At 46.9% G+C, this 23,567-nt stretch overlaps 1 protein-coding gene across 1 annotated transcript in view; it reads right to left on the bottom strand.

Annotated features, from left to right (window-relative positions):
* DOCK2 (dedicator of cytokinesis 2) overlaps positions 1–23,567 on the bottom strand; it is a 386,690-nt gene that overhangs the window by 14,056 nt on the left and 349,067 nt on the right. Inside the window, exons 34-42 of the mRNA XM_081825805.1 lie at positions 21,465–21,555; positions 20,514–20,633; positions 16,671–16,760; positions 14,811–14,915; positions 12,624–12,765; positions 8,066–8,147; positions 6,802–6,886; positions 5,917–6,003; positions 153–329 (exon numbers count right to left, since the gene is read on the bottom strand). Of these exons, the coding sequence (XP_081681931.1) occupies positions 153–329; positions 5,917–6,003; positions 6,802–6,886; positions 8,066–8,147; positions 12,624–12,765; positions 14,811–14,915; positions 16,671–16,760; positions 20,514–20,633; positions 21,465–21,555 (979 nt within the window). The remainder of the gene's footprint in view (positions 1–152; positions 330–5,916; positions 6,004–6,801; positions 6,887–8,065; positions 8,148–12,623; positions 12,766–14,810; positions 14,916–16,670; positions 16,761–20,513; positions 20,634–21,464; positions 21,556–23,567) is intronic.

Below are 23,567 nucleotides of genomic sequence, written 5' to 3'. Positions count from 1 at the left end.
TGAGGTCCCACCAAGCTGAAGTGTCCCTTTGGGGGACACACAGCCACAGTAAGATAGTGACATGCAGCTACATCTCTGCCCCCAGGCCCTCCTGTCACCGCTCTGTGGCCACAGTTGGGGGGGGGGCGCGGCTGGAGGGTGGAAGCCCTCACCTTCTCGTATTTGGCGAACCCTCCCATGACAGCAGGGTCCACGATCCCGTTCAGGAGCATGGAGAGTGGGTTAATGGGGAGGCTCTCGTCACTCTGGTACTGGTTGATCATCATCAGGATCTTCTCATTGGCTGTGGACATAGTTTCGATGGCATTCTCCAGAGGGCTAATTGTGGTCTGTTGAAAACGAGATCACCAGGAAGAAAGGGCCTTAGCACGTTGCTTTAAAAACAGATATAATTATTGGTATTGATTTCATTTGGGGTTGGAATTCAAATGAGGCAATGCTCCCCAAGGGGCTGTAACAGGCTCTTGTTATAATCAGTGAGTTCTAGGGGCTGTCTTCCATCTGGGGAGAGACAGGCTAACTTTCTGCTTAGTGAGAAAGGCATTTCCCTGGGGAGGAAGAGGCGGGGGAGGGGGAGTCTCAGGCCCTTGCTGGGATTTCAGAGGCCCGGTATGCTCCAGGGAGGGTTTTCTCTTCTTATTACCTGGGCGAAACATGCTCCAATTCAGCCCTTCCGGTTGTGCACCTACTGTGTGTGAGCTACTAGGTGTGTGGGCAGCCGGTGATCTGGTCACTCCGCCTGGCTCATAGTAGGTCCTAAGGTTGGTTGGTGTATAAAGGTCGCTGCTCCAAGGCAGGCTCGATTTAGTTGAGAAGATCAAACGAAACCCCTTTCTAACACCTCTTAGAAAGCAATATAAACGGAGTGCCATCGAATGGGAACTGGCAAAACAGGGTGGTTTTCAAAAGATGGGATCTGGAATTCAAAACTGAGCCAGGGGGTCTGCACACTTTTTCTGTAAAAGGGCCAGACGGTAAGTACTTTTTAGGCTCTGAGGCAAGGACACAGCCTGCTGTTGTAGAGAGAAAGCCGCCACAGGCCGCATGTAAATGAACGAGCCCCGTTGTTGGTTGTTACAAGAGAACTATTTACCAAAATAGGTGCAAGTGGGGTCTGGCCCCCAAGCCATAGTTTGCGGACCCTTGAACTAAACAAATTAAAACTAAGTATAAATCTCAGCTCTGCCATTTTTTCTAGCTGTGTGACCTTGAGCACATTTTCTAACCCTTCTGAGCCTGGGTTGACTCTGGTAAAATGAGGACAGAGGATAAAAAACCTGCTTCAGAGAGTAGCTGGTAGCCACTGTTATTAATTCTTGTTGGTGTTAGGACAGAGGCCAGCAGTTGTCCTTAAGAAGGGAAGTCTTGCCAGCAAGGCCGGGTAGAGCCTGGACGGAAGCGTCGAGTAACGGGAGAAGACTTCTTGGCAGAAGGGACCCTACACTGGATCATCTGTGACATGATGGTCATATAGTGCCTGCCTCACTGGGTATGTAGCAAAGGTTGTTTGAGATAATACAGCATTTGACTCATAGGAGAGTTCTTTAACAGTTGGCACCTGCTAATTATTATAACCATTGTGTATGAGGACAGACAGCCTCTATAGCCATGCTCTTGGTCATCTTTCTAAACCATTTCCGTGGGATCTGTGAGATCCTAGCCTCCACACCCCCTTGTTTCTGGACCCTTTTGAGGAAGGCTGCTCTCTGCCGCCGTACGAAGGCCCCAGGAGTAGACTCCACCTCTGTTTCCTTCTCCCCCTGCCACATTCACACAAACACATTCAAACATGCACACACATGCACTTGCACACATGGGCTCGCACACACACGTGCACCCGTACAAGGAGGGAAATGAATTCCCGGGGGTGGCTGCTCAGGCTGGTGGGGGCTGAAGTCCATATGCCACAAGCTACAACCCACGGTCTCATTTCCATCAAGCACACAGACCAGCCCCGCAGGGACTTTACAAAGCCAAGGTCTAGACTGAGTTCTAAGGAAAATCTGTCACCACCCCTGGATTTCAACAATAGCCTGGCATATCTGAAACACGCAGGATTTAAGGTGAATTATTAAAAATGGGAAGTCCTATTGATTGGCTTTTTTTCCTCATTTCTGAAGCTATTTTTGAATCTCTAAGTCTTTAACCTCATTATAGCCATCAGGAACAGAGAATGAGAATGAAAATTCTTTTGGTTTCTCACCTACGCTGAGTTTATAGCTCTCAGCAGAGTTATGGGGGTTATGTATTTGGTGGGAGGCCTGGATGTCAGGGGCTGATAACAGGAATAAAAGCAATGATCATGATAATGGGGCCGGCTCCATTTACTGATCAGCCTCCCAGGTGTCAGCCCACGCTGGGCTTACACCACACCCAGGTACTCTCCTTTTGTTCCCTGGACAACAGGGGTCGCTTGCCCCAGGGCAGATGGCCGCAGAGCAGGGAGGGAATGGGGGAGGGGTTCCTGATTCAAAAGGCAAGCTCCTCTCACCACAGAAGGCCCACTCTGCTACCAAACTTGGCTTATTATTGGTTGTTAGGACTTAGTCAAGTCCTCGGATCTCTGGCCCCTTTTCTGAGTCTTGGTTTCCTTATCAGCAGTATAGGTTTGTAATGCTTGCCCAAATTGCTGTGAGGGGAAACTAAATTATCAGGAAGCAAATACTCTGGAATAGTTTTAAGGGGGAGAAACATCAGCCAAAAGATGAAGTGATGGTAATCCCTTCAAAGGCATTTCCCTCATATCACCCTCCTAAATCCTCTTACGAATCCCATGAGCTGCACAAGACAGGCTAAGTTATTATTACAATTTGCTCCTACCACTGATGACTTGAACAGTTCAAGTCCCATTCTGGGCTTCAGTGACTTCATAAGCCAATAACAGCACTGGAGAAGAACCAGGCATGGGTTTGCACACTGCAGACCTGTAGGCCAAACTGGGCCTTGAGAGGCCTCTCATTTAGCCCAGACACGTGTTCTCATGTTTTAGATTTAATTCAACAGGAGGGAGCTTGCCACAGCTACGCCACGCCCTGCTGTCTTAATGGGATTATTTCACATATTTGCAATATCTTCCTGGGTTCGGAAGGTTTTTGAATTTGTAGCTCTTGGGCTAAATGACTTGTACAGTGCCTTTCAGCTCGGAAATTCCATAGTTTTTCAATCTCTATCTTACAGGTAATGAAAACTAAGGCTCAGAGATATACAGTGTTTGTCCAACATACATAGCTTGTTAATGCCCCAGCTGAAAGGGGTCTCCAAGCCCCTTGTAAAGACTGCATGTTCCCAGGGCCACGAACAAGGAAAGAACCCTCAATTCACAGAACCAACACTGGAATTCTATCGGAAAACACTGCTCTGTACAAACAGTACTGTAGTCATGACAATTCGTGCAAGAAACAACTGACAACAAGATACCAATTCATATAAGACAAAAACAGATTTTTGAAAATGAACTCACTCAGCAGGCATGAAACTTTGATGTCTGAGACATCCTGAAGTTCTTGGTAACTCAACTGAGGGAGGCTATTACAGGTAAGTTCACTCCAATCAACTTTCGGGACATTTTCCAAACCCCTTCTCTCAGAAGGCATCCGGATAAATGAAGCAAAACAAAAAGGTTGGCTCTTTCCTAACTTCATAATCCTGAGTTCACAAAACAAGATAACCAGCTCAGATATTAAGGGTTTCTGCATATTAACTGAGTGACTGAGTGATGGCTTTATTTAACAAATAATCTTGAGCACCAATTATGTACCCGAGATTAATTTTTGCACTCAGAGATAGGGTCGGGAACAAAATAGCCAAAAATCTCTCTTCCTGGAGCTTATATTCTAGTAGAGATTATATTATGTTATCATGTTTAAAATTCTATGGGGGGCACCTGGGTGGCTCACTTGGTTAAGCGTCTGCCTTCGGCTCAGGTCATGATTCCAGAGTCCCAGGATCAAGCCCCGCATCAGGCTCTCTGCTCAGCGGGGAGTCTGCTTCTCCCTCTCCTTCTCCCACTCCCCCTGCTCATTGTCTCTCTCTCTCTCTCTCTCAAATAAATAAATAAAATCTTAAAAAAAAAAAAAGCGACCCATAGGCAAATTATGTAGTCTATTAGGGGGTGATGGGTGCTTTGAGGAGAAACACCATAGAGGGGTTGGCCGGTGGTGGGGGAGGACAGGGAGTACAGTGGGAACTCCCTCAGTCTGCCCACAGCCTAGCTGGAGCAGAATATCACCAGAGGATAAGACACAGCCAGGGCCAATGGGTGGAGGCTACATATTAGCAGAAAGTTTCTGATTCCTCACCTCAGAAATGGGATTGGTGAGAATATATATGTCTCAGGGTTTTGTAAGGATTAGATGGGATAATGCTGTAAAGCCCTTGATACTGTGCCTGGGACACCTGTCAAAGCTTATCATGTACCAATGTGTCCCATGAGTAAAGAGCACGAATAGTTTTTTCTTTCCAGGGTGCCACTGATGTCGGGATGGGCTGGGGACATGTTTGGGAAGGAGAGAGTGAATCTGGTCCAGATGTCTGATATAGGAGGTGAAAATCAAATCCCACTTCTTCCACTAAAGCTTAAATAACCCATAAACTCACATGGTACATCAGTTCCCTCATCTGTGAAATGGGAGAATAAGAATATCTACTTTGCAGTCCTGTGGAGGGGTTTAGGTGAGATAATGCATGTGAACGGTTTAGCACATGCTTGATAAAAGTTTGCTGATGTCATCATCATTATGATATTTTCCCTAAGGTCTAGGCCAAGCCCGTGAAAAGGAGATTGGAGGGCCATCAAGCTGCTGGGGGACAGTAAGGGCTAGAGTGGGATGGTCTCAAGCTGATAATACAGCAGCTGGACAAGGTCAGCCAGACCATGTCCCTTCTTTGCTCATGGCTCCAGGTCAGTCAGTGGAAAAGCTAAAGTCCTTATGGTGGCCTACGAGGTCCTGCAGGATCTGGTATCAGGTTCCGACTACTCACCCTCACTTGCCGTGAATCAGACACAAGCACGTTCCGTCCCCAGGGCCTGTGCACTTGTTGGTCCCGCTGCTAGAATGTCCTTCTCTGTGATATCTGCGTGGACTACTCCCTCACTTCCACCAGGCCTTCCATTTTGGCAGGGAGGCATTCTCTGACCACCCTATTTAATATAGCAGCACTCCGCCACCACTTTTCTTTTATTTTTCCCCATTCTGGTTATCACCATGACATTATTATACTTACTTCGACTTTTCAGTATGTCTTCCCCACTAGAATGTAAGTGCCACTGAAAAATCCCTAGGTGCTTGACATGTGTTGGGTACTCATTAAATATTTATTAAATGAATAAATGAATGACACCCTGAATATGTCCCCATGTTTCAAGTTTCCTCATAATCACCCTGGCCTTCCCTTTGCATCCTGGGAGCTGCAAGATCCTTAGCTGTTTAAGCACCTGGAGGCCCTGAAGTGTGTTGAGAAGCAAAAGACATGCTATCTCCCCAAGGGGAGTTCAAACAATTGCAGTCTAGCCAGAGCTTTGCCTCTGTGTGATTTCCTCTCTCTGAGCCTCAGTTTATCCAACTATAAAATGGGTTCACAGTGGGATTCTGCAGAGGAGCCCCAAGGTGCTGCTGAGATAGGAGGAGATGAGGATATGACTGAGCGCATGGTGTTCTAGGCCCTGCCTCCCTGCTGCACCCAGCCACAGAAGCTTCCATTCATCAGCTTTATTACAAGATTCTTGTGTAGGTTTCATTTGCCAGGGGGAAAAACTTGTCTGATGCTTAAGAGAGAAATCTGAAAGCAGGTGATCTGGATGGTACCACAGGTCCCTTCTTGCATTGGAATTCTAGGCTTTGAACAAAAGCTTGTCCCCTTCTTATAGTTTAAAGGGGCTCCCGAGACTGGCTATGCCCGGAAGGCCTGGAGACTCACCTGGGACATGTGAACCACCTCAAACCAGCGCAGGATCCCTGGAAGCTTGTATGCAGTTATGAAGGAGGTTCTCTCGATCCACATCGACTGTCCCATAAGCAGGGGGTGGTAAGGACAGGAAAGCAACACACTTGATGAAAACTGGCCATCAGAGAAGTTTGGCAAGAACCCAGCCAGGCCCCCAAACCTCTCATCTACTCAGAGTCCAGATAAATGTTGCAAGACTCAGAAACATACTCCCACCTTATCCTTAAGAATTCTTTCCCAATGTGAAGTTAAAGTTTTCCCTGGATTTAGGCCCAGTAAGTCTTAATCTGGGTCTCTGAATCGTCAGGATTTTTAAGCAATATTGAATGCATCTACCTGCATTGTCTGGGGGGAGGGTTCACAGTGTTACATTCTTAAAGGGCCAGTGACTTCCAAAATATGAAGAATCACAGTCTAAGGCAAAGAGCGGAGAGAAACTTAGAGCCACCTCCTCATGCCAGCTTTGGGAACAGAAGACAGATCCTAGCTGGGAAGCACACAGGGGATCCTGGGGACTGAAATCCCTGTGGCTTCTTATTACTATTTTTTTGGAAGGTTTGACTTCATCAACACCCCTGCTTAGCCTGAGGGTTCCTACCTTCCGGAAATGTCTGAAATGCCCTGTGGTTGAAAAGGCCTGGTCTGTATCGTGAAAGTGGAGAGGCTCAAGAAATGAAAACAAACCCAGTGGAAAAGACTGGAGAATGGGTGTCATCATATTAACAGATGTTAGTTTTACTTCTTTCTGCTTTGGAACAAATGCCCTCCCATTCTGACACTGGCAGGTGCCTGCTCTGGTTGGTAAAGGCGGCCCTGGGAGAATGATCAAGGCTGCTGAAGGGGAGGGGAGATACTCACGGCAAACTCATTCTCAGGGTCGACGGTCCCTTTGCGCACAGGCCGCGAATAGTGGAACTTCTGCACATAGTTGGATTTATAAAAGCTGCAAGACAGGAAGAGGCAGAAGCTCCTGGTAACATGCCAGGCTGCTGATACAGAACCTGAACTGACCTTGTGCTGTCCAAGGAGGCTCATTACAGTAAACTTCAGGTCTGGCAGAACCCTTGTTGTAGCATTTAAAATCAGGTGCTCCTGGCAAAGTGATTTAGAAGCTAGACTAGCGGGATTAGTCTTATGTCCTATGAGAACATGGTACCCAAGGAGTTGGGATTTTAGCATTAATGCACACCTGTGACCTCAATGAAGGATCTAGATATGCCTAAGGTCCTAGCCTCATGTCCCAGGAGTATCTTCTGCGGATTTCCTTAGGTATCCCAAGCACCCCCCAAATCACTCTTCCTGAATCTCTAGGGAGATTCTCACACTGGGGCCAGCAGGGCACGGTGCCAGCTGTATAGTTATTATTCTTTGCCCACAGCATTGGCCTGAAGGGTGAGGGGAGGCTCAGACCCGAGTTGAGCTAGACCTGCTCTGCTTCCTGCCCTGGTGTGAGGCTGCTGGGGTGGACTGCCTTGCCCTGAGTGGACAGGCCCTTCTTCTCACAAAGACCTCCTGCTTCCCAATGTCCTCCCAGGTGCTATAGTGGGTACCTGAGTCTGAGGAGGGTAACCTGGGCAGCTCGGAGGGGTGCCCCACAGAACCCCTGCCTCATGGCCTCATCACTGACCTCGTGATCTGGTTCTGAACAGATGGAGACCCACCTTCCGGCTGCTGTCTCTAATGCCCCTATAGCCAGAGCACATCCGCTGTTCATTGCACAACCTCAACAAATGCTGACAAGATGTCCCTTTGGAAGAACGTGCTCAGGATGAGCACTGTCCCTCTGTCCCCACCCTGCCTGTCGCCTGCCCAGCCCACAGTCTGGCTATGGATTCCTTGGAACCTCTCTGTCATCTCCAGCTCGGTGCACGTCATTGCTGCTTCCTGAGGATTTGCTGTGCCTCGTTCCTCCCATCTCTTGGCTTCAGCCTTTTCAGGGGCAGAGCCCAGATGGCTAATGGGGGGCAGGTGATTCTTTTCCCAAGAGGAAAAGGGATAAAAGGCTGGCTGACCCAGAAAAAGAACTGGAAGGGCTCCAGGGCCTGTCCTGCCACTAGCTCAGCTTGGCGGCCCCATGGGATTTTCTTCCCCATCCCTCCTTCCAATGAACTGTGGGTCTTACTTTATTATCTGGTCAGGCACTGGCTTATTCTTGAACCTTGGATGTTCATCCAAGACCGGCTGGACAGTGAAACACTGGATGTCTGGGATTCCTGCTGTTAAGGGCTCACACCATGTTGTCGGCTGTGGGAACAGTTCCAAATATAGCAGGTCCCAGGTGAGACCTGCCTGGACAGCCCTTCTGAGGCCAAGTTTTACTGAATGACTGACTTCAGGTTGCTGGCTGCCAGCTAGGTCCTAATGAGAAGTTAGTAGTCACCCTGGTCCTTAACAGAACTGCCTGTCACTTGCAACCTTATCCCAGGGCTCAGGCCCTGCTAAGAGTTGGTTAGTGGTCCTTAATCATCATCATCATCATCATCATCATTTCTATATTAACAGTAATACCATCTAATGAATTTATAGTTCTCAATCAATTACAGAGCACATCTCCCCATGGTCTCCTTTCATCTTGCCAATTCCACTGAGCAGTGTTATTAATGTAAGTCATCCCCCTTTCATAGATGAGGATATCAAGGTCAAAGAAGCCAGACTAATTGTTGAAGGTCACACAGCTTGTGAGAACAGAACAGAGGTTTGTATTTGGGTCTGTTAACCCCCTGCTCGGGGTTCCTTGACTCCAGACTCCAGTGTGGTCCTTTGCCCAGCAGCATCACATCACCTGGAGGCTTGTTAGAGATGGTGAGTCCCAAGCCCTACCTCAGACCTACTGAATCAGTGTCTGTAGTTTAAGATCTTCAGGTGATACATATGCATCCTTAAGTTTGAGAAGCACAGCGTTAGAGCATGCAAAGAGATATCATTTTGCATTCCAACTCTGAAAGCTTGAAAGTAACTGCCTGTGGCAGGATTGTAAGGCCGTGTCCAGGATCAGTGGAAAACAGTTCTATGATTGATTAGTGATGCCTGCGACAGGCACAGGCAATGGGAGCGTTATCTGCCTATTCTAGACCTTTATTCATTTTAAGCTGATAACATGGCCATCCAAATAAACAAAACCAGCCATCACTGGTCTTATTCCCTGGTTCCTCCTTCCCTTCCTCTGCCTTCCATCTCCTTTACTCATCTCTCTTCTTCAGGTGTCCAAGTACTCTCATCCCTTCATTCTACCCAAGGACCACCATAACTCCAAAAACTCTCTCCTGAACCTGCAATTTCTGCCAACTAAGGAATCACAAACTCCTCTTATTGGCATTCAAAGTTACTCTAATATGACCCCAACCCATGTCCCACCATTATCTCTGGCTACCCCAAAGATTCTTCTATGCCCTTTGCTTGAAATATTTTCTCATATCATCCCCTCTCCCTGTGAGCCCTTGAGGCAAATGTCATATATGACAGGCTACGTGAGCATTCAATTTACCCCCAGTCAGGTGTCCTTTCCTTCCTTTGACTCTCCATGGCATTTTGCCTGTACTTAGGACTCTTATCTCTCTAGCTCCCTGTCTTCTCCTCCCAAGCCCTCCCACCACACTGGGAGCTTTCTGATGGTAGATTCTTTCACACAGAACAAATGGCTAAAATATAATTCCAAGTTCAATTGTTCCCCTCTGATAAACTTAGTCCATACTAATATGCTGGGGATTTAATTGTTTTACCTCTGGAGAATATTTCCACATTAAATGAGAGTCCCTCAGAGAGAAAGAGAGGGAAGGAGAGAGAGAGAGAGAGAGAGAGAGAGAGAGAGAGAACACAATGCCAAACCTCACTGAAAGGATTTCTGTAATATTCAGGAAAACCATTCTCTTTCTCAAGCCATACAGCCAACAGCCTTCTCCGAAAGGGAAGCCACTTTGGTTTCCACGCTAATCCATTTATGTATTATCCATGGCTGTTCTCCCACTACAACCACAGAGTTGAGTAGTTATGACATAGAGACCACACAGCCCACAAAGACTAAAATATTTCCCATCTGGTCCTTTACAGAGAAATTTGCTAACCCTTGTTTTAGAGAAGGTTTTAGGTCATATTTACTGATCTTAGCAATTGGCCTCGGTCCAAGAGGAGAATCCAAACCTGTCCTGGGGAAGCTAGTGACACTAGAGCCCTCAAATCATGTCCAGGAGGATGCACGGTTAGACTGTCTCAGCACATGTTGAATCTATGCATGGAACTGTGACCCCAAGTTCTGGGCAGGGGGAAGGTGGGAGATAGGAGACACTCAACTAAGAGACCTTTGCTTCAGATGTCTTCCCCCACTTGATACTTAAATGAAAAGACATGAGATGTGTCACCCTTCCAAGCTGCTTGTCAGCTCCACTAGAGAAGGTAAGAGAGCAGAGCATTAAGAATTCAGATTTGGGCAATAAGCAGACCTGAGTTCAAATCCTAGTTCTATCAGTTCCCAGGACCTTGTGTAAGCTGCTTACATTTTTTGAGCCTTGGTTTTCTTATTTGCAAAATACAGAGAGTAATAATCCCCAACTCATAGGATTACTATAAGGCTAAAATGAAACAATGCATGAAAAATGCCTGGTGCATGGTGAACAGTTAATAAAGAACATTCTCTTCATGAATCTTGATGAAAGTGATGGCATTATAGAAAGAATACAGACTTTGAGATAGATCTTAGAGTTCAGATCTTCCCTCCATCACTAACCAGGTTTGTGATCCTAGGAAAACTACTTTACCTCTCTGCCCTACACATTCCTTCCCTATGACATATGACAAAAATAATACCCATCTTATAGAGTTTTATGGGGTTAAAGAAATGATGTTTACAAAGCACTCAATCTCATGCATAGCATGAAGAGGACATTTAGCAAATGTCAGCCCTTTTTCCTTTTCCACCTGATTCCTGGCACTGAATCAGGCCTACATATGATGAGATGGCCCCATAACCCATGCTCTCCATCTGCCCCAAGCTACAAGACCACAGCTATTCAAAGCCAGGAGTCCACTTAAGAAGGGGCTTAGTACTAATCTCCCGTCTCGTCTGTAACCAAAATCACATTTGTAACCAGTCAGCCCCAGGACTAGTTGCATTTCCTCTCGCAAACACCATGGTAGAGCAGGCATGAAGGGCAGGTGAGCATAATGAAAAGGTTACAGATGAATATTTATCACCCAAGGGAAAAATATTTGGATTAAGGTTTGGCAGACTTAGCAGCCCAGCCATGCAACCTGTCAACCCCATTTTAAAGGCTGTAACTTAATTTGTGCTACAGGGTGCAGTGTGGGAGCCAGGGTGGGTGAGTACATCTCCACTCAGCTGTCTGCCTGCTCCTCGGGTTTCTATGCTCTCTGCCCCCAGGAGTCCTGCCTCCTGCCCAGTGTCAGCTCCTGGCCCTACAAACACCACCACTGATCCAACCTCACTGGCATCATCTCGTGTCTCCTGTGCCCTTCTTTGCGGACTCCAATGAGCTGGCTTCCTCCCTGTGTCCTTCCCTCCTTCTAGTCTCTATTTGTCTATCTCTCTTTTCTTTCTCTCTTATTTCCCTTGTCTTTCTATTAATCAACAAGGAGTTTCTCAGTGTCAGCTTTGTGCACCGAGGCAGGTGGTGTGTGTGTGGGGGGGTGGTTATTGTGGTGAACAAGGCAGTGCAGGCCTCTGCCCTCCCAAAGCTTACAGTCTAGCTTACGTGGACCTTTAAAAAGCACGAAAGATAGCAGATTGGGATCAACCCTCTAAAGAAAACAAACAGGGTTTGAGACACGAGGCTCATGAAGAGCTCAGAAAAGCCAACTTTAGATAAGTGACCAGGAGAGTCTCTTCCAGGAGGTGACACCAGGTTCAATCTGATGGGTGAAAAAAGAGCTATAGGGGAAGGGCATGACACACAGAGGGAACAGAAGATGCACAGGCCCAGGGGGAACCAGGTAGGTATGTTTAGGCAACAGAAATGAGGCCACTGTGGCCAGAGGGGCATGAGAGAGGGAAGGAATCATGGGGAGGGGGGCAATGACATTGGAGAAGCAGGCAGGGGTCAGTTGGTGGACAGCCCACTGGCCTCGCGTAGGAGTTTTAATCTTATTATAAGAGCAACGTGGCACTATTTCAGTTCTTGGAACCTGCTGTGCTCTTTCCCACTCGAGGCCCGGGCACATGATGGTCCTTACCTCTGTCTGGGCCATTCTCCTTGCCTCCCACTGACCTCTGGCGGGTTGCTAACCTTAAACATTACCTTCCTCAAGGAAGCCTTCTCTGCCCTCCCGATCACAGTGTCCTGCATGGCTTCCTCTTGGCATTAATCCCATTTTTATAAACATATTTAATGGTGCAATTAGTTTGGTGTCTCTTTTACTTGCTAGACTGTAAGCTCCCTGAAGGTAGGACCATTTTGTGAGTGTGATCTTCAGCACCCTGCGCAATGATCGGCACAGAGTCAGGGCTTGATAGTATTCATTATGAGAATGAATGAATGAGTGCATTGATCAGTGAATGCAACATTCAGTTTCCCGAGATGGATTCTTTGGATCCCACACTGGACACTAAAATTGGCACCACTGCAATGATTCTGGCAGCAGCCCTAAGCTCTAAGGTGGGGCTCTGTGGGCTGAAGTCCCAGCAGAGCTGCCTCTGCCTGGCCCCTGGTTGGGCCATTCTCCAAGGATACACTGGCCTGGGGCATTCTTCACATCGTCTCCAGGGGCAGAGGTTGTATTCATCTTCTCTGCATTGGGGAACTGGCTCATCAGCTGCATCTGGAAATCTTCTCTCCGCTCATACTCCTTCCCTCGGTAGATGAATACTTTGTTCTGCAGAAAAATGACACCCAACAGAGATCTCAGGGCCCAGGCTTGGAGAACATGATGTAAGCAAAGCTGGGAGGCTTGTGACATGAGCACAGAGCTATGGTGACCTCCTATAGATCTCTCTCCTTTCTGCTTCCCCACCACAGCAAGGAGAAACTCAGCTCACTGACCTCGCTAGCCACATCACTTCTTTAAAAAGATTGATTCTAAAAGGAGGGGGGATCATGGATGTGGAGAACTTCTTCAGACTGCCCTGACAGCTTTCAGAATTACTCCTCACTTGGCTTTCAATGTGTCACACCTGCTCTTCTGTTTACATGACCGTAACACGTCCCTCCTGCCTTTCATGGGTCCTGTGGGCTGGGCCTGCAGCATGGAAAATCCCAGCATTCGGGTCCTTCATCACATGGCTCCTGGCTCTAGATCCATAGAAACACACTCTTTATCCTTCTCTGACCGTGTTAGCCTCCTCTAAATCAGTAGTTTTCAAACAGGGGGTGATTTTGCCTCCTAAGGGATACTGGCAATGTCTGGAAATATTTTTGGTTGTCACAGCTTGGGGGAGGGAGACCTACTGGAACCCAGTGGGTAGAGGCCCAGGATGCTACTAAATGTCCTTCAATGCAGATGACAGCCCCCATAACGAAGAATAACCTGGTCTAAAATGTCACTAGAGCTGAGGTTGAGAAACCCTGTTCTAGAATGTTTCTGTACCATCCGTGCCACGTCTAATGGCCCGGAAGTTCCGCAGTCCAAATCCACAACTGTCACCTCTGCACATCAGTGTTTTCAAATCTGGGGGATTATCAGATGGGCCTCGGAGACTTCTAGAAGTTCAGCTCCCCAGGTCTTGCTCCAGACCTGCTGAAATGGGATCTATGGTAGTAGGATCCAGAAACATGTATTTTTAACAAGCTCCTCAGGGGGTTCTGATGAACAATCAGGTTTGGGAAGCCCCCTCTGTTCCACTGAGGAAAGCCTTACTATCTACCTCTTCTGCAGGCTATGGTGCTCACTCCTATGAGCTCACTCTGACTTCCACACTGACTGGTTACAGCGAGAGACTTATCTCTTCGACTGCATTGTAAATCAAGTAAGGTTAGAGATCAGATTTGCTGTTTCTTTTCTACCTCCCTGACCTCAGAACCGAACCATAGCCTCACTGGAAGGAGTCCTATAGGAAGGAAGCCTATAACTGCCCTAGTCCAACTCTCTACATGATCAGTGAATATTCCACAAAAACTCTGGTTCAGAAAGTATGCTCCAGAGACCCCTGAGGGTCTCTAGGACACTTTCAGGACCTCATAAGACCAGGGAACACTCTTCAAAATAATGGACAGCTGGTATTTGCCTTTTTTACTCTCATTCTCTCAGATGTACAGTAGAATTTTCCAGAGCCTGTATGATGTGTATTGTCATGACAGACTGAATGCAAGCAGGTATAAGAACCTAGCTATCCTCTCTCAATCTAAACATTAAAGAGATCTGCAGAAATATGAAACAATCTCACTGTTGGCATATATTTTTATGGGAAAATATGGGAAAACACACAATATTTTTCATAAAGATACAAGTTATGCTAACACATGAGAGGTTAATTATTATTTTTAAATACAAAGATAAGTATTTTAAAATTGTCTTTGTTTTAATTTTGAGTATGGTAGATGTAGACAGAACTTATAAATACAAAAGTTCATGGAAGACTTCAATAATTTTTCAGAGAGAAAAGAGATTCCTGAGCCCAAAGGGTCTGAGAACTGGTGCCCTGCAATGCCTGCTGGGTAGCTGAGGTCCTCTGGCTCTCCTTGAACACCTCACTCAGGGATGGGGAGCTACCACCTTGTGGGGCAGCTCTGGTTGCTGCATATCTAGAGAAACATGGGGTGGCTGAGGGTGGTGATGATGGAGGGGACTGGGCGTGTGCTGGGAGGAGGGCAGCACTCAGGAGGAGAGCAGAGAGTCTGGGTATAAGCGGATCCTCGAAGCACAAAGTGACAGCTGAGAAGCCCCAGGCCCCTGGCCTGGGTCTCCGTCACCAGCACACTCACCCGCAGAAAGGAGGGAAATCCCTGGCCGTAGTATCCAACGGCAAAGTAGTCTGGCTTGGGCCTGAGGATTTTCATGATGTTTTCATAGAATTTCGCTTGCTGGATCTGGAGGGAGAAAACTCAGAGCTTGTAACCACATAGATGTGTATCGAGGGCACATTCCACTCAGAGAGGCCACACTTGAGACATGATCATTATACCATGACGCCCAGTGCACATGTTTGCATATCCGTGGCTATGTCTATCATCATCACAGCAGTAGCTGTGTTTACCCTGTACCAGGTCCCATGTTGATCAATCCACCTGTACTAGCTCACTTACTTGCATCATCCTCGTAACAAGTATCCTATCTTTGTTTTGCGGAGAAAGAAATGGTGTCTCATAGTGTAACTAGTAAGTATGGAGCTGAATCCAGCCAGCAGTCCAGAGCCCCCATCGCCACACAGCTCCCTCCTCCATGCACACGAGGCATGTGTTTATGAGAGATAAATGTGCGTGGACACAAGCCTGTGCAGCACAAGCCTCAGAGCATGAATGTGCATGTACATCAGCAGGTGCATGAATCTGTACTGTGCGTGCATGTGCGCATGCACACAAGTGTACCATGTGTGTTCATGTGTGCATGCGCACACGCGTGTCACATGTGCACACATGTGTTGTGTGCACCGAAACACACATGTACCATGTGTGCCGCATACATGTGCACCATGTGTGCATGTGCACCACATGTATTGCACGCGTGGGCACACATGTGTGTCGCGTGTGTGCATGTGTGCACCATGTGTGTATATGTGTGCTCTGTGTGCATACATGCGTGCCATGTGTGAGTGCGTGTGCACCGTGTGCGTGTCGTGCATACATGTGTGCACATGTGTGTGCTATGTGTGTGTTGTGCATACATGTGTATAGGATATGTGTGTGTACCTGTGTATACAAACGTGTATGGGATGTATGTGTGCGTGTGTGTGTGCATGAATGTGCACTCTGTGTGCGTGTGTGTGTGAGCAAGCACATGAATGCACATGTTTAGAAGGCGTGTGTGTCTACATGTCCGCAAACATCTATGTGGATGTATGTGTGGGGTAGATATCAGTGTCTCTTGGTGTGACGACATGTGTGTGTTTGCATCATATCTTACACACAGTACAAACAGCTAAGAGCTCAGTTGTTTTTAACAAGAACATGGTTCTCAATACCCATTCCCCTCCCCACGCAAGAAGCAATAAACCATCTCTCCACATTCTGACTCTCATTTTAGAGTTTCCTGGACACAGCTGGACTGGCCTGTCAAAATAGGCTAAGACGGGCGCCGGGGCCTGGCTCTGAAGTGACCAGGAAATATGTGGGAGGTGTACAAGTGGTAGGAGCAGCCAAAATGTTCTGCGCTTTCCCTGCAGAGGCCACCTCCTCTCCAAGCCCTGGCATCTGCAGCCTGAGCAGGCTAGGCTGGCTTCCCGCACTTTCCACTTACCCCCACCAAATCACCAGCACCAAGGAGCTAATGGGGAATGGCCAGATGGGGAACATTTTAATGTGATTTATCTGTTAATCAGAAAGCACAAATTTGTGCTTTTATTTAATTGGCTTAGTGATTTGTGGGGATGTTACTGCAAATGTAGCACAGTGTTTATTGGGTATGCAACAGCGTACTTACCACTCCATCCGGGAAACTGTTGCTGATGAGTTTTCCCAGAATACCTCCCTCTGGGAATACTCCCAACTGGAAGGAAGGCTTTCAGCAGCCTTCCTCAGCTCAGGCCCTACTTCCAGTCCTTTTCTGCTGACTTGACCCCACCTGGCCTACCACTTCCTCTCCCCAGCCTCTCTGGGGAGCCCGAGGCCCTGGGCACCCAGACTTACCAGGTTCTGGCTCAGGAGCTCATAATCGAAGATCTCCATCTCGTACTGTTCCGCCAGTTCCTTGCACAGACTGATAGCCTCTTCCCACATCTATAGGAAGGTCATGGACACAAAGGTTAGGAGACACCTCCAGGCTTGTAGAACCCTTGCTGAGGAAGGGACTTGAGGCAGCTTGCCTCCTGGGACTGCACTGCAAGCCTCACTCAGACCCAGGCCTGGTCCCACACACAGGGAGCCAGGTACTTCCCAGAGAGCATGACCCTTCCTCTGCCCCTCATTCTGGTTTTGTGACAAATAATGGAGCAGCCAGAGATGAAGCTAAATGCTTTATTTGCATGCCCTCTGTGTCTTCACAACTGCTCTGGGAGGTGACTGGTAACATTCGAGTTTCCCAGGTGAGAAATGGAAGTTCAGACAGCAGAAACACTGTCCCAGGTCACATGCCCAACCAAAAGCTGGGCTAGAATGCCCACCTGGGTGTGACCTGAGGATTGTCAACTATAGATCTAATGTTGTACAGCAGGTCTCTAGAACTTATTCATCTTGTATAACTGAAATTTTATACCTGTCACTTCTTAATGGGGTTATTTGGAGTGTATGAGTGGGGAGGAGGCTGCAGAGAGGTGGAGATGGAGCTGGTACTAGAGTATAAAAAGAGTGATTAGAACTTTCTGTAAGGGGCACCTGGATGGCTCCGTTGGTTAAGTGTCTGACTATTGATTTCAGCTCAGGTCATGATCTCAGGGTCGTGAGATTGAGACCCATGTTGAGTTCCACACTGGGCATGAAGCCTGGTTAAAATTCTCTCTCTTCCTCTCCATCTGCCCCCCACTCCCTCTCTTAAAAAAAAGAACTTTTTGGGGTGCCTGGGTGGCTCAGTCCATTAAGTGGCTGCCTTTAGCTCAGGTCATGATCCCAGGGTCCTGGGATTGAGCCCCACATCGGGCTCCTTGCTGAGCGGGGAGCCTGCTTCTTCCCTGCCTGTCATTCCTCCTGCTTGTGCTTGCTCTCTCTCTCTGTTAAATAAATAAATAAAATCTATTTTTTTAAAAAATAACTTTTTGTAAATAGGTCTTTTCCATTTGAAAAAAAAATTTCTGAAAAAACAAACCCTGGATATAGGGGATTTTCCTTTTCCTCTGCTCTGTCTTAGGCTGAATCCAATAGATCATCCTTCCATCTTAGACTGAAGGGGGTCGGGAGCCTCTGCAGAGAGGCAGAGGAGATGCAGAGTGGGCTGGAGATCTGGCAGTCTCAAGGGACACCCATCACATTTCATATTCAGTTTAAAATGGAAAATGCATCTAAATGGAGAAGCTAGGGGAGGTGGGAAGGAGAGAGGGGAGGTTGCCAAAATATAGTGTGTGCTTTGTAGCAAAAATGCTCTCTCTGCATCCAAGCATAAAAATAAATAAAAGCAAGTGCCGAGTGGAGGAGCCATGGCTGTAAACCCGTGGACAACTTAGTGAGCAGCATAAAAATGCTTTATGTGCCAGGAGGAACCAAGTCCACAGGCCAGACTGAGCTGGGGCTTTTCTTCTCTTCAGCCTGACAAGAAGATGGTGGTAAAGTCCCTGGGCTGGGTCAGGGGACTGTTTGGCTCACGTGTAAGGTATTTGCCAACTTCCCACCATAATATGACAGAAATGCTCTCCCCATGTGTTAAGAGACCACTAAGGGGCGGGGGGGGGCGGTGGCGGTGGATGGGAGTCAGATACCTTAGGATTTCCTCCTGAGTTTGCCCATACTGTCATTGGGACTTCTGAATCTCATACATTAACTTTGGTGCCCCTGTTGGTTTCTAGGCATGATATGGTATACAGTGATGGAACAGACACAAGTATGGACAAGACAGTCTCTTCCTCCATGAAACATTAGTGGGTAAAGCATACACATAAATAGATGTGAGAATTGGGTTTTGAGGGATGTAGAGGTGTCCACCAAGTATTGACAGGTGGACTTATGGAGTAGAAAGCCACTGTGCGGGTCTGGAGCAATAAATCTCCATGAGGGGAGGTATGGGGAAAGGAAGGTAAAGGGATGCTATAGAGTTTGGGCTTCATTCTGGAAGCTTCCACAGCAGTGGCTATCAGAGTGAGCTGTACCCATCTGTTCTCTCCTCTCTGTTCCGAAAGTACCTTGGCACTACCTTTCCCTCCCTCATCTTCCATTATTGTACAACATCAAAGGGTAATATGCAAAAAAAGATCATGATTGGCACGTCTGTTTTGCCAACTAGATGATAAGCAGCTAGAGATGAGGGATGATGTCTTTTTCCTCTCTGCTCAGCACAGGGTGAGTTGAACTGGATACTTTGCAGAGGACAAAGCTCAGCATGTCCTTTTGGGGCCTTCACACTGTGATGGACCGAATCAGCTGTGCACAAATAGTGAGCTCTGACTTGATTCGAGTAGGGCAGGACGTTCCAGCAATGGCAGACTCTCTGCCCTCAAGAGGCTTATAATTGTAAATTATAAAAACAGCGTTCTCTAACTGCTCAGATCCTGGGAATTTATAAGCCCTTCCACAGACATTACCTCATTTTGTCTTTCCAGGGAAGGTGGGGAGATCAGGCTAAGACAGATACAATGAACTGCAGTGACAGAACAGACCAAAATTAAGTCCATTAAATTATGTCCTGATAAGCTGTAAGAGACCTTGTAATTCAGAAGAAAGCCAGGGCTGTAGGTAAGCTGGAGGACTCAAGAAAGGTTTCATGGAGGAAGTGGCTCATTCACTGGGGACTTGAAGGCAGAGGAGGGGAAGGATGAGAGCTAAAATTTAAGAAGATAGGACTATGTACCAGGTCCTATGCTAGGTGTTCCACATGCACTCTCGCACCTAGTTTTCACAACATCACTAGGAAGTACGTACTATTAGTATCACTATCTTGGGTGGGAATTGGAGTCCCTAAAAGGTCAAGAGAACTGTAGGTAGTAGAGGAGCAAGGTTTGAAACCAGGCTGGCTCCAGGGCCAGAGCAGTTAGGCCACATGCCACATCTCTTACAGGATGATGGTTGCATTTGGGTTGGTGCTTCTTGAAGCTCTGCTGCAGACTGGGAGATGGGTAGCAGTTGTTCTGACTAATCTCCTGACCAAACATCACCAGATATTTTATCCTTGCTGTTATTCAGTTGCGCAACTGATTTACTTACTCAACATGTATTTATTTGGCCCTGCATGTCAAGCTCTGTGCTAGCCATTGGGCATTCAGCAGTAGACAAGTCTCTGTGTACATGGCATTCTAAAATGCTGTTTTGTCTAGGTTGGTCAGGGAAGGTGTCCTTGAGGACATGATGTCTGAGCAAAGCTCCGAGCTGTGAGAAGGAGCCTGGCATGGAAAGCTATGGAGGAAAAATGTTCTAAGGTGGGAAAAGCAAGTGCAAAGACCCTGATGTGAAAAGGAGCTTGGCATATAACATGTGAGAGCTGGCAGGGATGAAATGATAGAAGCAGTCAGAGAACAGCTCAGGTGGGCCCTCACAGGTCACGAGCAGGATTGTGTAATCATTCTAGTGGAATGGGGAAGCCATGGAGATGATTGTAAGCAAGAGAATGGTGAGATCCAATGTATTTTTTGTGATCCCCATTTCCTGTATGAAGGAAGATCTGTTGGAGGCAATAGAGAAAGCAGGCAGATTGCTTTGAACCCACTAATTCAAGTGAACAATGACGAGGCCATGAATCGAGGTGGTGAGAAGGTGGAGCCAAGTGATCAGACTTAGAATTGGGAGGGAGAGTTGCCCAGACCTGTAGATGGATGGAGTACGGAGTATAGGAAGGAACCACCCTTTCCCATTGCTAAGGTCCCCACAGAGTGAGGAAGGACAGGGACAAATTACCTTTCCTTTGTCAAAGTAGCCTATGATGATCTCATAGAGCGTCTCCTTCAGCTGTCGGTGAGTCTGGGGGTGCTGCTGGCCTGTCTGCATGACCTGTGAAGCGCACTGCTCATCTGACCACTGAGGAGAGAAGACACATGGAGTCACCAGGGCTGAGAGGCAGCCAAAGGCAGGTGTCTTCCTCACTAAGGAGAAGCAGGAGGAAGTCCTGCCAATACCCCTGCCAGCTTGCCCACCACCCTGGCTGTGAGTGGGCAGTCAGAGAGATGCTGGGCTGCAGTATCCATTTGGGAAGTGCCTCCTGATGTTTGACAAATGGTGCTTATTTGACTCTCTCTTGGCTCATGTGTATGGTTTGTAGGGATTTTCTCTGAACCCCTATAAGACGGTCCCAGCTGTTCCAAAAGCCAAAGGAAATCCTTTAGATGCTGTCCGGTTACAATACTGTTTTCAAGAGAAGGAAAACAGCTCACTGAGCATGCTAATGATTTATAGTTGACATTTAGATGTTATATAAAACTATGAAACATATCTCAGGGGGTTATTGTTGTTGCTAAATGTGAAAGTCAATTGAAACCTTACGTGACCAGGCAAAGAAGTGCAGAAAAGTTACTGGCCAGGTCAAGAGTTTGGGGACACAGCAAAACAAAATTTATTGGATAATTCTTTCCTTTCCTTTCTTTCCCTTCCCTTCCCTTCCCTTCCCTTCCCTTCCCTTCCCTTCCCTTCCCTTCCCTTCCCTTCCCTTCCCTTCCCTTCCCTCCCCTCCCCTCCCCTCCCCTCCCCTCCCCTTCCCTTCCCTTCCCTTTCCTTTCCTTTATCTCTTCCCTTCCATTCTGTTTTTCTCTTTCTCCCTCACTTTCTACCTCTCTTTCTTTCTTAACTCTTTAATTTGCTGTGAGGGCCCCATAGAGATCTTAGCACAGATCACTTTCACTGGAAAGGCAGTACCTTGAGAAGCCAGGTGTGGAGAAGGAGTGTGTAGGCCGCCTCTGTGTAATTGTCACAGTCCAAGTGAAGATCACGGAGTTTGTACAGGTACCTATGGAGGGAAATATGCTAGGTTATCAGGTTCAGTAATAAGGAGGCAGGAGGTAGGGCCAGGTGGGACTCAGACAGAACAACTTGGCACCTCTTAGGATCACAAAGGAGTCCTCCATCTCTGATAATCAGCTCCCCCTACATGGGTGATGACAGCAGCCCTTAGAGTTGGTGGGATACTTCATGTGTGACAGGTACCATGCCAAGTATTTCGAAAGCCTTAGATCATTTAATCCTCATGGCAACCCTGGGAGATGGGTTTGTTGAGAATTCCCACTTCCAGATGAGAAAACTATGGCCTAGAGAAGTTAAGTATCATCCCAGCCAGTATGCAACTTGATATTGAAGAGCCTGGCCAATGCAATATGACAAGTAAGGAAAATTAAGGAAGAGGAAATGAATAAATCACAGAAGTCTTGTGCTAATAACTGGAAGATCTGGAACATGATCCAGGCTCATTGTCTCCAGAGCCTGTGCTCTGAACACTGTACCATTCCAGGAGAATGAACAAGCAACAGCACTATAAAGGACAGTTCTTACCCTGTCTTCAGTGTTCTCTTGGTATAAAAGAAGTGTATTTTCTGGTAAGAAAAGGAAGTGGATCAGGGCCTCAAGATTGAATATTCATGTAGAGACCTTGAGCTGTCAGTAGGGAGAATATACTATTCAACCATAACCACATTCCCTCCTTCTCTCCCTTTGCACTGTGAGGTTCCAGTACTGAACCCTGGGATGACTCTACATTGTAAAAATACAGTTGTGATCTATGTTGTGAAGGAGAGGTCTGTGGTACTATGAGAACAGGATTCATCCAGGTGGGGAGAGGAGGGACTTCTAGAAAATTTCCATTGCATGGCAGTTAGGCTAGGATCTAAAAGTAAAGGGAAGAATGAGGGATGAGCATCCCAGGTAGAAAGATTTGCTTATTCATTCATCCAACAAATGGGTACTTTATATGTTATATTCATCCTCCCAATCATCCTTTTATAGATAAGAAAACAGATTTATGTTAAAGTAGACAGAGCAAGAAATAGGTAGAACTGGGTTTCAACATCAGCAATTTCTGCCTCTATAGTCATGGCCATTCCATTCTTGTCCCTCACCTTTCTTCTCATCAATCAGAGTTATCAGTGAAATTACATGTGGTTTGCATGCAGGGAGTGTTGAGCATGTGTTCTACCTTTAGAGGTTTCTACAGGTTTCTTTAGAGGTTTTGTATGTATATAGCTGAACCCTACCTTATATCCTCCTGCCCATCCTTGGTCCCTTAAATCCCTAGATAGCTGGGTCCAAAAACCTTTAAGAGAGCAGCCAGAGGGACAGATTTCCTGCAACTTTCAGCTCCCTGATCAATCAAGGCACCCTCTCCTCTCCTTTGCCAACTCAAGGATTTGGTGATCTACTAAAGAGCCCAAAGGAAAACACCCTGATGGACCTGACCAGGGATTCAAACTCAACAGCTACACAGGCCAGATGGGCAGCTTGAGTGAGGTAGGCACAGTGAAGTTCAGTGGGGAATGGAGACAATGTCATGACCAGAGTACTCCAGTTTTGTCAGGACAGGAGGACGGCTCAGTGTTGCCACACCTTCTGAGTTTTTTAGAGGAGGGATATTTTTATTTTTATGTAAAATCTCTAGATTTTAAAATTTTGGCAACCAATTTAAAAATGTTTTTAAATACTATGCCTGCCAAACAGAACAGGTTTCCAGACTATATCCTGTTACATTGTTTGGTTTCGGCAAATGCGGTTTTCCTAGATTACAACAGAACTCAAATCTCCAGAGCTTATGGAGATCTGGGGCTCACCATCTGTGTTTCTAAAATGGGAAGGAGAGAAAAGAGGTTGGAGAGATAGATCCATGTGCTAGACACTTTACCTATAGCATCTCATTTAATCCTAAAAACAGAAGGTAGAATGGAAACATTCTATAAGGGGAAACCTCAGCCCAGAGAGACTGAGTGATCTTATCCAGGGTCACCGAGAAGACAAGGTGAAGACCCCAGGCCCTTT

This window comes from Leptonychotes weddellii, chromosome 7 (assembly GCF_054177405.1).
Source record: "Leptonychotes weddellii isolate Sample4059 chromosome 7, ASM5417740v2, whole genome shotgun sequence".
Taxonomy (NCBI): domain Eukaryota; kingdom Metazoa; phylum Chordata; class Mammalia; order Carnivora; family Phocidae; genus Leptonychotes; species Leptonychotes weddellii.
This window is presented reverse-complemented; position numbering and strand designations above follow the sequence as displayed.